Below are 13,778 nucleotides of genomic sequence, written 5' to 3' on the forward strand. Positions count from 1 at the left end.
AGGAGAGAAGCCACTTAGAACTAAGGAGAAAATTCCTGACAGTGAGGACAATTAACCAGTGAACTGCTTGCCACCACAAGTTGTGAATGCTCCAACACTAGAAGTTTTTAAGAAGATGTGGACATTTGTCTGAAATAGTGTAAGGTCTCCTGCCTAAGCAGGGGTCTGAACCACTTATATTGGAGAACATATAGGTAGTAACAAATTTATTTATTTATTTATTATTTAGATTTGTATGCCGCCCCTCTCCGCAGACTCGGGGCGGCTCACAGCAAGATACAACAATTCATAACAAATCCAAATATAATTTAAAATATTTAAAAAAAAGAACCCCATTTTACTAACAAACACACACACAAACATACCATGCATAAATTGTACATGCCCGGGGGAGGTGTTTCAGTTCCCCCATGCCTGACGACAAAGGTGGGTTTTAAGGAGTTTACGGAAGGCAGGGAGAGTAGGGGCAGTTCTAATCTCTGGGGGGAGTTGGTTCCAGAGAGTCTGGGCCGCCACAGAGAAGGCTCTTCCCCTGGGGCCCGCCAACCGACATTGCTTAGTTGACGGGACCCGGAGAAGGCCCACTCTGTGGGACCTAATCGGTCGCTGGGATTCGTAGGGCAGAAGGCGGTCTCGGAGATATTCTGGTCCAGTGCCATGAAGGGCTTTAAATACCAGATAATAACAACAACAGAGTTGGAAGGGACCTTGGAGGTCTTCTAGTCCAACCCCCTGCTTAGGCAGGCCACCCTACACTACTTCAGACAGATGGCTATCCAACAACTTCTTAAAACTTCCAGTGTTGGAGCATTCACAACTTCTGGTGGCAAGCTGTTCCACTGATCAACCATTCTCACTGTTAGAAGATTCCTCTTTAGTTCTAAGTTGCTTCTCTCCTTGTTTAGTTTCCACCCATTGTTTCTTGCTCTACCCTCAGGTGCTTTGGAGAATAGGTTGACTCCCTCTTCTTTGTGGCAACCCCTGAGATATTGGAAGGCTGCTATCATGTCTCCCCGGGTCCTTCTCTTTATTAAACTAGCCATGTCCAGTTCCTGCAACTGCTCTTCCTATGTTTCAGCCTCCAGTCCCCTAATCCTCTTTGTGGCTCTTCTCTGCACTCTTTCTTGGATATCTTGGCCTCCTTGAGCTGTTCGCACCAACAGAGTCGGCGACAGACAAATGAAGCAATAAAACAAAAGAGCCTCCGAGCAACTGGAGCATGAAAGCAGAAAAGTTACGTCAATGAGGGGAAACCTCCACCCTCTGCAGAAGAGGCTGCGTGTAAAGGATGTGTTATTTACAAGAGACTGCCTCTCTCCAAAGCACAAGCTAGATGCTGGCATGACCCATGGGCAGGGAGCTTATGGGGAGGGAAAGCTTATGGAGAGATGCTTTTGCGCACTAGACTGGTCCAAAACAGAACCAAGGGGGCCCAGGAGGCAAAGAACCAATTGGATTTTATGCAGGACCCCCCCCAAAATTTGCAGGAGAAGCAGGTTTGCTTGTCTGCTGAACGCTGATTCCTTGGCGCCTGGCAGAGGTGGGGAGCCTGGTGCCATTATCCGGGCGGATGGGGGGAGAGAGAAGATGCGCCCCCCCCCCCACCGAAGCGTGGCCAGCAGGCAGGAAAACAGACAGTGGCTGCTTTCTGACGATGATTCAGACTCCGTTCCTGGGTGGGTTTGCAAGCCTGCCTCCCACGGTTATGTTCCAGCTGGCGATTCTCGCAGCCGATGGACGGTTGTCCTCCACCTCTGTCCTGCAGATGACCATTCCAGCCTCCTTGTCATCTCACCTGGCTCACCTGCAGAAGGACATCCTGGATTTCTACTCTGCCCGGTGCTGAGGACCGCTTAGCCAGGGTTGCCAGCCACCTGCTGCAGCGGTTTGGCCAGCAGAACCGGTGCCAAAAACACATCTGAGGCACCAAAGAATTGGGTGGCACCTCAATACAGGTGAGTAGCGTGTAAGGGGGGATGGGCAGAGGGCAGATTCAGCCAGAGGTGGCGTCCAGTTCGGACAGGGTGATCCTGCAGGAGAGCGGATCTCAAGCCACAGGAAGACCAGGGCTGATATAGAGGCGTCATTTGGAGCCCGGTGAGGGGGGGGGGGGGATAGGGGTGGTAGAGAGAAACCAGCCGAGTTTGGAGTCTTGAAATGGCCTGAAAGTTTAAAAAATAAAACCCAGATTAAAACCAAAAGAGGTTTTAGCCTGTGAAGGAAATGCAGCTGCTCATTTTGGGAAGCATCTGTTTAAAGGAACTCGACCGGGAACAGCAAAAGAAGAGAATTTCTCTCCTGGGTCTGGATTCTATAAACGGCAGCTATATGTTGATCTGCACCTACCTCTGTTATCTAGATAGATAGATAGATGATAGATAGATAGATAGATAGATAGATAGATAGATAGATAGATAGATAGATAGATAGAAAGATAGATAAGAAGAAAGGGAGGAAGGAAGGAAGGAAGATGGATTATCTGCCCCAACCAAGAAAAAAATTAGAGTTCCTTCCTTCCTTGCTTCCTTCCTTGCTTCCTTCCTTCCTTCCTTCCTTCCTTCCTTCCTTCCTTTCTTCCTTCCCTCCTCCCTCCCTCCCTCCCTCCCTTTCCTACCATTCCCTCTTCTTTCCCTTCTCTCCCTCTCTTATTCCTTCCTTCCTTCCTCCCACTCCCCCCCCTTCCCTCCCTCCCTGTTCCAGGCCTCAGCCTCCTCTTGCAACCGCTCCGGCTCCTTTGCAGCCAAGGCAAGGCAAGGATGGCTGACTTTGCCACCATCCCTCCTCATCTGTATGGAGGCAGTTCCCATGGCAACGGCCAATTGGAAAAAGAGGATGCTGCCAGCCCAGGCCCAGCTAGCTGGGCAGGCAGGCTCCATGGATCCATGTGGTGGGGAGGGGAGGGATACCCTGGCTTTGCCACCCACAGGGAGGAGGTGCCCCTTTTCTGCCAACCCATAACCAGCTTCTGATTCTAAGGGGTGCGAGGGAGCCCCAATTTTGAGACGGAATTCTTGTGGAATCTCCATAATTTTCCCTGCCTCTTTCGTGGGCCCAGACCTGAAAGTTTTAAAGAATGCTGACATTATTATTATTATTATTATTATTATTATTATTATTATTATTAATTAGATTTGTATACCGCCCCTCTCTGTAGACTCGGGGAGGCTTACAGCAACTGATGATGTATACAAAAAATAAAACAATACATATTAACAAAAAAACAGAACAACAAAAAGAAAAATAGAAACATATATATACCGTATATATACATACAACTCTGTATTAAAACTCTGCATACGCTGCATACTGCACTACTATTACTACTAGTTTTTTTCTCATCATTCCTATCACCCATCTCCTCCCACTTATGATGTATGACTGTAACTTGTTGCTTGTATCCTTAAGATTTTTATTAATATCGATTGTTTTCTGATTGCTTATTTGGCCCCTATGACAATCATTAAGTGTTGTACCTCATGATTCTTTAAAAATGTCTCTTTTTCTTTTATGTACACTGTGAGCATCTGCATCAAGACAAATTCCTTGTGTGTCCAATCACACTTGGCCAATAAAGAATTCCTATTCTACTTAAACCAGAAAGAGAAAAACATCACACTTCTATCGTATCTTCCTTTCATACATAAGTACTCTTTATCTAACTTATGCAGTTATACATATTGTTTTCTTTTTGTACATTATTTAATCTCATTCATCATAGTAATAATAATAATGGTAGTAATATATTTTATTTTATTTATTTATTTATTTTATTTATTTATTTTGTCCAATACACAATAATACACAATGATGGTAATAGAGAACACCTTAGAGAAAGAATAGAAGAGAGAATATAGGATAAAATAAATCGATGAGATAATAGAAGAAAGATATAGGGATAGAAGAGAAGATATATGGGATATAGGAGAGACAATAGGACAGGGGTTGGAAGGCACTCTAGTGCACTTATGCACGCCCTTACTGACCTCTTAGGAATCTGGAGAGGTCAACTGTGGACAGTCTAAGGGTAAAATGTTGGGGGTTAGGGTATGATACTACGGAGTCCGGTAATGAGTTCCATGCTTCAACAACTCTATTAGTAAAGTCGTATTTTTTACAGTCAAGTTTGGAGCGGTTAATGTTAAGCTTGAATCTGTTATGTGCTCTTGTGTTGTTGTGGTTGAAGCTGAAGTAGTCACCGACAGGCAGGACATTGCAGCATATAATCTTGTGGGCAATACTTACATCTTGTTTAAGGCGTCTTAGTTCTAAGCTTTCTAGACCCAAGATTGTAAGTCTAGTTTCACATGTTATCCTGTTACGGGAGGAGGAGTGAAGGGCTCTTCTGGTGAAGTATCTCTGGACATTTTCGAGGGTGTTAATGTCTGAGATGCGATATGGATTCCAAACAGATGAGCTGTATTCAAGGATAGGTCTGGCAAAAGTTTTGTATGCTCTGGTAAGTAGTGTGAGATTTACAGAGCAGAAGCTACGTAGATTATAGATTGTACGTAGATTACGTTCAATGTTGATTATCGATTATAATCCTCCTTTCACTTCTTATTATTGAATCTTTTCTCCAATATAAATTCTCATTTGGAGAATAAAATAATTTTTAATAACAGATTGACTAAAACCATAAAAGAGGAGAGAGAGAGAGAATTAAAAAAAAGAATAGAACGGTATATAATGAATCAATGATAGTTAATAGCAAAGATAGCACTATTGTAATTTGTAAGTATTTAGGAAAATAATATGGGAAAATTGTAAAAGGGATTTGTTATTGTTTTGTTTTTTGTTTTAAATGTATGTTTTGTATGTCTTTTTAATGTGCTGTTTTATACCTACCATTCTGTGTAATCCCAGTCTGACCTGTCCACTTCTCCCTGCAGGACTGATGGCCGGAGAGCATGTATGTGGCTGTCAGCGGGGTCCGAACCAGGAACAGGGCAAATGGTACGGGGTCTATTCGTACCTGCACCTGTTCTACGAGGACTGCACCAGCCTCCGTTCCGAGGACGATTTTGAAGAGGCTGCTACGTCTCCCACCAAGAGTGCCTGGAAGTCCCTCTTCTGGAAGGTGAGCGTTTCACACCAGGAGTTGGGAAACTTCGCTTTGTGGCATCCTCTCTGAGTACAGATAAATAATGAGCCAGATGTGTGCGACGGCAGCCAAAAAAAAAGCCACTGCAATTCATTTGGACATGATCACTTAGGGGTGTCCCCACTTTTGTTGCCAGCAGATTAGACCTCAATGGCTGTGTGTTGCATTATTTTTGAGGGGATAGCACATTTACTCTGTTATACAAGCTGCATATTCACTATTTTACATTGTAGCCAAGTTCAATTCCTTGAGTGTTTTTATTTATTCCTTCCTTCTTTCCTTCCTTCCTTCCTTCCTTCATTCATTCATTCATTCATTCATTTATTTATCCCAGCGACCAGTGAGGTCTCACAGAGTGGGCCTTCTCTGGGTCCCGTCGACTAAACTATGTCATCTGGCGGGCCCCAGGGGAAGAGCCTTTTCTGTGGCGGCCCCGGCCCTCTGGAATCAACTCCCCCCAGACATTAGAACTGCCCCCACCCTCCTTGTCTTTCGTAAATTGCTTAAGACCCACCTATACCGCCAGGCATGGGGGAATTGAAACGTTTTCCCCAGGCTTATATAGTTTTATGTATGGTATGTTTGTGTTGTATGGTTTTATATAATGGGCTTTTAGATATTTTTCTTCTTTTAAATATTAGATTTGTTTATTTTATACTGTTTATTATTGTTGTGAGCCACCCCAAGTCTTCGGAGAGGGGCAGCCTACAAATCTAATAAATTATTTTAAAAATTATTATTATTATTATTATTATTATTATTATTATTATTATTTTATTGGATTTGTATGCCGCCCCTCTCCAAGGACTCGGGGCGGCTCACAGCATATATAAAAAAAACAGAACAATAATGTAAATCCAATTAATACTACAATTTTAAAAAAACAATTAAAAGAAAAACTTATTGACCAAACATTCAACACTCATACTTAAAGCATTCAGTGGTCAGGGGAAAGATCTAAAGGTCTTTGTCCATCTGTCTGGGAGGAGTTTGACTTGGTGACACCTGATGAAGTGGACAAGGCCATTGGGGCTGTGAGTTCTGCCACCTGCTTACTGGATCCGTGTCCCTCTTGGTTGGTTTCGGCCAGTCGAGAGGTGACACGGAGCTGGGTCCAGGAGATTGTCACCGCCTCCTTGGGGAGGGGGTCCTTCCCGGCTCCTTATAAGGAGGCATTTATGCGCCCCCTCCTCAAGAAGCCCTCCCTGGACCCAGCCGTGCTTAATAACTACCGTCCAGTCTCCAACCTTCCCTTTATGGGGAAGGTTGTTGAGAAGGTGGTGGCACTCCAACTCCAGCGGTCCTTGGAAGAAGCCGATTATCTAGGGCCTCAACAGTCGGGTTTCAGGCCCGGTTACAGCACGGAAACTGCTTTGGTCGCGTTGATGGATGATCTCTGGCGGGCCCGGGACAGGGGCTTGTCCTCTGTCCTGGTGCTTCTTGACCTCTCAGCGGCTTTCGATACCATCGACCATGGTATCCTTCTGCGCCGACTGGAGGGGTTGGGAGTGGGAGGCACTGTTCTCCAGTGGTTCTCCTCCTACCTCTCCGGTCGGTCGCAGTCGGTGTTAGTGGGGGGTCAGAGGTCGACTCCGAGGTCTCTCCCTTGTGGGGTGCCTCAGGGGTCGGTCCTCTCTCCCCTGCTATTTAATATCTACATGAAACCGCTGGGTGAGATCATCCAAGGGCATGGGGTGAGGTATCATCAATATGCGGATGATACCCAGTTGTACATCTCCACCCCATGTCCAGTCAGCGAAGCAGTGGAAGTGATGTGCCGGTGCCTGGAGGCTGTTGGGGACTGGATGGGTGTCAACAAACTCAAACTCAATCCAGACAAGACGGAGTGGCTGTGGGTGTTGCCTCCCAAGGACAATTCCATCTGTCCATCCATTACCCTGGGGGGGGAACTACTGACCCCCTCAGAGAGGGTGCGCAACTTGGGCGTCCTCCTCGACCCACAGGTGACATTGGAACATCATCTTTCGGCTGTGGCGAGGAGGGCGTTTGCCCAGGTTCGCCTGGTGCACCAGTTGCGGCCCTATTTGGACAGGGAGTCATTACTCACAGTCACTCATGCCCTCATCACCTCGAGGTTCGATTACTGCAACGCTCTCTACATGGGGCTACCTTTGAAAAGTGTTCGGAAACTTCAGATCGTGCAGAACGCAGCCGCGAGAGCCATCGTGGGGCTTCCCAGATTCGCCCACGTTTCTTCAACACTCCGTGGCCTGCATTGGCTGCCGATCAGTTTCCGGTCACAATTCAAAGTGTTGGTCATGACCTTTAAAGCCCTACATGGCATTGGACCAGAATACCTCCGGAACCGCCTACTACCGCACGAATCCCAGCGGCCAATAAGGTCCCACAGAGTCGGCCTTCTCCGGGTCCCGTCGACTAAACAATGTCGTCTGGCGGGCCCCAGGGGAAGAGCCTTCTCTGTGGCGGCCCCGGCCCTCTGGAATCAACTCCCCCCGGAGATTAGAACTGCTCCCACCCTCCTTGTCTTCCGTAAACTACTTAAGACCCATCTATACCGCCAGGCATGGGGGATTTGAGACACCTTTCCCCCAGGCTTATTATAATTTATGTTTGGTATGTATGTGTTGTTTGGTTTTTTAAATTGATAGGGTTTTTAGTTTTTTCTTAATATTAGATTTGTGCCTGTACAATATTGTTTTATCGCTTGTTGTGAGCCGCCCCGAGTCTTCGGAGAGGGGCGGCATACAAATCTAATAAATTATTATTATTATTATTATTAAAAGTCCCAAGCCTGGCGGCAAAGATGAGTTTTTAAGCTCTTTCGGAAAGCAAGGAGGGTGAGGGCAGTGCAAATCTCTTGGGGGAGCTGATTCCAGAGGGTCGGGGCTCCCACAGAGAAGGCTCTTCCCCTAGGTCCCGCCAGCCAACATTGTTTGGTCGACGGGACCCTAAGGAGGACAACTCTGTGGGACCTCACCAGTCGCTGGAATTCGTCCTTCCTTCCTTCCTTCCTTCCTTCCTTCCTTCCTTCCTTCCTTCCTTCCTTCCTTCCTTCCTTCCTTCCCCCTTCCTCCGGAGAGGGGCAGCATACAAATACAATTAAATCTAAATTTAAATCTAAATCCTTTTTTCTTCACTCATTCATTCATTTATTTTGTCAAGTATGTATTGGTAGTATACAAAGAAGTAACACTTTTTGTATACATGATATTGGTACTAATAAGAGAGAAGCATTAGGACAGGGGACGGAAGGCACGCTGGTGGACTTACTGACCTCTTAGGAATCGATAGTGGTCAACAGTGGACAGTCTAAGGGTAAGGTTTTGGGGGTTAGGTGAGGATACTACAGAGTCAGAGAATGAGTTCCATGCATCAACTACTCAGTTACTAAAGTTGTATTTCCTGCAGTCGAGTTTAGAACAGTTTACTTTAACTTTGTATCTGTTGTGTGCTTGTGTATAGTTATGGTTGAAACTGAAGTGGTCGTTGACAGGAAGGACGTTGTAGCAGATGATTTTATGGGCTATGCTTAGGTCGTGTTTAAGGCGACCAAGCTCCAAGTTTTCTAAGCCTAGCATTTCAAGTCTGGTTGCGTAAGGGATTCTCTTGTGAGTAGAGGAGTGGAGGGCTCTTCTGGTAAAGTATCTCTGGACATTTTCGAGAGTGTTGATGTCCGAAATGCGGTGGGGGTTCCAGGCAAAAGAGCATAAGAAGAGCCGTGCTGAATCAGGCCAAAGCCCATTGAGTCCAGCATTCTGTGTCCCACAGTGGCCCACGAATTGTCCATGGGGATCTTGAGCAGAAAGAGAAGGTAAGACCCTCCCTTTCCCTTGACCCCCAACAAATTTATTTATTTATTTTATTTATTGGATTTGTATGCCGCCCTTCTCCGTGGACTCGGGGTGGCTAACAACAGTGATAAAAACAGCATGTAACAATCCAATACTAAAACAACTAAAAAACCCTTATTATAAAACCAGACATACATACAGACATACCATGCATACATTGTAGAGGCCTAGGGGGGAAAATATCTCAGTTCCCCCATGCCTGACGGCAGAGTTTTAAGGAGCTTACGAAAGGCGAGGAGGGTTGGGGCAATTCTGATCTCTGGGGGGAGTTGGTTCCAGAGGGCCGGGGCTGCTACAGAGAAGGCTCTTCCCCTGGGTCCCACCAAATGACATTGTTTAGTTGACGAGACCCAGAAAAGGCCCACTCTGTGGGACCTAATCGGTCGCTGGGATTCGTGCGGCAGAAGCCGGTCCCGGAGATAAATGGGACCCAAGGGAATCCTGCCTGCCTTCATAATCACCGATACACTTGGCATCCATGAATCTGTCTAGATGAATCAGGCAGATGAACTGTATTCAAGGATTGGTCTGGCGAAAGTTTTGTATGCTCTGGTTAGTAGAGTGATGTTGTCACATGAAAAGATATACCTAAATATTTACAAAATGTGAGGGGGTTGTACTACTACTACTACTACTATTATTATTATTATTATTATTATTATTATTATTATTATTATTATTATTAGATTTGTATGCCGCTCCTCTCTGGCGACTCAGAGCGGCTCACAACAAAAACATCAATGTGACAAATCCAATATATTTAAAAGACATCTAAAAACCCATTATGAAAACCATGCAGCACAATCATACCATACATAAACAATATAAGCCCAGGGGTATTTTAATTTCCCCATACCTGATGACATAGGTGGGTCTTCAACAGCTCACGAAAGCTTATCTCCAAACTGCGCATAATCTCCACCACCGGTTCTGTAGAACCTGCTCGAAGCTGCTAAATTCCCCCCCCCCCCCCCTGCTTTTAGCTATGCAGTTTGGGATGAAGACATCCTTGGAATGGTGTGGGAATATGAACGGATTTGCCTGCAGAGGCTGTGGGAGCTCCAACATTTGAGACTTTCAAAGGGAGATTGGGCCACCATTTATTTATTTATTTTATTTGTTTTATTTTGTCCAATACACAATAATACACAATGAAGGTAATAGAGGACACCTTTGAGGAAATAGAATTAGAGAAAGAATAGAAGAGAGAGTATAGCATAAAATAATCAATGAGAGAATAGAAGAAAGATATATTTATAGAAGAGAAGATATATGGGATATAGGAGAGACAATAGGACAGGGGACGGAAGGCACTCTAGTGCACTTATGCAGGCCCCTTACTGACTTCTTAGGAATCTGGAGAGGTCAACTGTGGACCTTATCGGCCGCTGGGATTTGTGCGGCAGAAGGCGGTCCCGCAAGTAATCTGGTCCGATGCCATGTAGGCCTTTAAAGATCCTTGCCCTCTACCCAATGAATGTGTTGAGAGAAAGTTGATTGAATGAAATGACTGTTTTTATGGTTTGGGGTTGTTTTAAAATTTAAATTAATTAAATGGATCAAGATGTTTCATATTGTTTTATTATATGTTGTAAGCTGCCCCCAGTCCTTGGAGAGGGGCGGCATAAAAGTCCAATGAATAAATAATAAAATAAATAAGTACGGCAGAAGGCGGTCCCATACCGGACAAGAATATCTCCGGGACCGCCTTCTGCCACACGAATCCCAGTGACCGATTAAGTCCCACAGAGTTGGTCTTCTCCAGGTCCCATCGACGAAACAATGTCATCTGGTAGGACCCAGGGGAAGAGCTTTCTCTGTGGTGGCCCTGACCAGTGTTCCCTCTAATTCTTTTTGGGAGTGGGCGGAAAAGTATAGTGTCTGAGCGGCAGTCCCTTCAGGACTGGGCGGCACAGAAATATTAAATAAACAAACAAACAAACAAACAAACAAACAAATAAATAAATAAAAAACCCACCCTGTTTTGCCTCGGAGAATTTCAAAATAAAATACTGTACTGTGTGTCTATAACAGTGAGCTCATAATAGGGCAACTCTCTCAATATCAATGTACCACTTAAATAGTTGAGCTAGTTTCAAACTAGATTTTGATTTTCTTTCTCTCTTCCTTACTCCCATTCTTTTTCTTTCTCTTTTCCTTCCTCTCTTTTTTCTATCTGTTTCTCTCTCTTCCTCTCTCTCTCCTTCCCTCTCACTCTTTCCCTCTCGGCTTCTGGGCAGGTTTGGAAAACTCTGAGTTGATGATGATTTTTAAGTGAGCGATTGCTCACTGCTCAGCTTAGAGGGAACTATGGCCCTGACTCTCTGGAATCAACTCTCCCCGGAGATCAGGACTGCCCCCACCCTCCTCGCCTTTCTCAAACTCCTAAAAACCCACCTCTGCCGCCAGGCATGGGGAAATTGATTCCCCCTGGGCCGTTTCCGTTTTATGTATGGTTTGTATGACATGTATGACTGTTTTTATATTAAGGGTTTTAACCGTTTTAATCATTGGATTTGTACTGTGCTTTGCTGTTGTGAGCCGCTCCGAGTCTCCGGAGAGGGGCGGCATACAAATCTAATAAATAATAATACAAATAAATAATTATTTTGCCGTTGACGCAGAGTTGTCCCTGCAGCTCTATTTCCACTCCCGGTACGCAGTGTGGCCCGTACTGTCTAGCAACCCAATACTGACCGTATCTCCCATTCCGCCTTCTCCTTCCAAGGTGACGCTTTCAGCTGGGACTCTGCTGTTGCTGACCGGCCTGGCGGCTCTAACCACAGGGTCCCTCTTGCCCTCCAAGTTGGAAGACATCGGTGAAGCCGAGTTTCTGGTACTGGACCAGCGAGCCGTGGAGTATAACAGTGCCCTGGGCATCTCCCGAGCCGTAGGGGTCACCCTGTGCGCCATTGCTGGGGTGCTGCTGGTCGCCTCGGTGGTGTTGTCCAGGCTGAGCAGAAGGAACCGGACTGGCGAAGAGGGCAAGGAAGAGCAGTTGTCTCCCATCCTGCTGGAGAATGCCCCCCATCCATGGGGTACCATCGTTTCGGCGACCCCTGCCCCTTTCCAAGTCTCCTGGGCGCAAGGCGTCCAGCCAAAGAGAGAGATGTGAATTCAGATTCACCAAAAACAGAATAGAATAGAATAGAATAGCATTCTTTATTGGCCAAGTGTGATTGGACACACAAGGAATTTGTCTTTGGTGCAGATGCTCTCAGTGTACCTAAGAGAAAAGATACATTTGTCAACAATAGAATAGAATAGTATAGAATAGAATAGAATAGAATAGAATAGAATTCTTTATGGGCCAAGTGTGATTGGACACACAAGGAATTTGTCTTTGGTGCAGATGCTCTCAATGTACATAAAAGAAAATGGTACATTTGTCAAGAATCAAGAGGTCCAACACTTAATGATTGTCATAGGAGTCAAATAAGCAATGAAGAAACAATCAATATTAATAAAACCTTAGGATACAAGCCACAAGTGACAGTCATACAGTCCTAAGTGGGAGGAAAAGGGTGATAGGAATGCTGAGAAAAAAAATAGTAGAAATAGAAGTGTAGACTTAGTAAAAAGTTGACAGTGTTGAGGGAATTATTTGTTTAGCTCTTTAAAAGCTATTTTTAAAAAAAAAAAAATTCCAAAAACGAGACCAAACATTAACTTACATACATAGAAGAACAAAAAACCTACAACAAAAAAGAGGAGCTCTAGTTGCTCCGCTCTTAATAAAAGTCTCTGGAGAAAACCCTTTGTTAATCAAATCATAGTTAAAGGAAAAAAGTATATATGCTTATATTTTTCTATTATTTACAACTTTGTAGTAGTATAATACTATAAGGTCTTAAATTGATTAGTTATTTCTTCTGTTCAACCAATTATAGGCCCTGTCCCAGGTTTTATAATATTCAGTCTCTTCTTGGTCCGTCAACTAAAAACTCTTGAAGACACAAAGTTTCTCAACTTTGAAGATCGGTAGACTTCAACTCCCAAAATTCCCCAACCAGTGTATGAGCTGGCTGGGGAATTCTGGGAGTTGAAGTCCTCTTATCCACAGCTGTGAGCAGGTGGAAAACTTTTTCCTACTTCTAGAGACTGTTGTAAGTAGCCCACGGCTGGTTCAGCTGGTCACAGACTTTGAGGAGGATGAGTGCTGATTTGCTTAACAGCCATGGGGGGGGGGGGGGGGGGGAAGTTTGCCACAATCCAAGGATTATTTGCAATTGCAAGGCCAAGGCAGGGTGTACTTCCCTATTTCTGCTTTGGTATCTTCCTGCCATTCCTCAATTACCCCTTGTATTAACTTGGGAGATGCCCAAATTGGGGGAGGGAACAAAACAGATCCTCCCCTTTACTATTTCAGGGCCGTGATTGGCAGGCATCTCCTTGCTGATTGGGTGGTGAGCAGAAAGAGGCGGTCAACAAAGCCAGTAGAGAAGCCAGTCGGGAGAAGCGGATGTACCAATCGGGTGAGGCCATTTGTCAGAGACTTGTGGAAAACAGAGGTGGGAGGGACATCAGCTGCGGTGGCAGCTGCTTTAAGGCCATACCATTTTCTGACTCGCAGAGGGGGTGTAGAGCACTTTAAATCCACATTGGGAAAGACCATCAGAGACACAGGAGATGGCAGCTATCTAAAACGTCTCCCCCTTCATGTGGTCGTCTGCTTGAATGAAGCACCTACTTAGAATAATAAAGATTATTGAGTGCATTTTATTATTATTATTTTTTATTTATTTTATTTATTTTTATTTATTTATTATTTTATTTATTTATTTTGTCCAATACACAATACATATTGAAGAGGATAGACATGAAGTATTATATATAAAGAAAAG

General features: G+C 44.8%; 1 protein-coding gene across 1 annotated transcript; it reads left to right on the plus strand.

The window, feature by feature from the left end:
• Window positions 1-1,654: 1,654 nt before the first annotated feature.
• NRSN2 (neurensin 2) lies at window positions 1,655-12,049 on the plus strand. The gene is made up of 4 exons (XM_070744271.1): window positions 1,655-1,839; window positions 2,741-2,865; window positions 4,890-5,077; window positions 11,663-12,049. The coding sequence occupies exons 1-4, from the start codon at window positions 1,655-1,657 to the stop codon at window positions 12,047-12,049; spliced, it is 885 nt and encodes a 294-aa protein (XP_070600372.1).
• Window positions 12,050-13,778: the final 1,729 nt, after the last annotated feature.

Source organism: Erythrolamprus reginae, chromosome 3, assembly GCF_031021105.1.
Source record: "Erythrolamprus reginae isolate rEryReg1 chromosome 3, rEryReg1.hap1, whole genome shotgun sequence".
NCBI classification, from domain to species: Eukaryota; Metazoa; Chordata; class Lepidosauria; order Squamata; family Dipsadidae; genus Erythrolamprus; species Erythrolamprus reginae.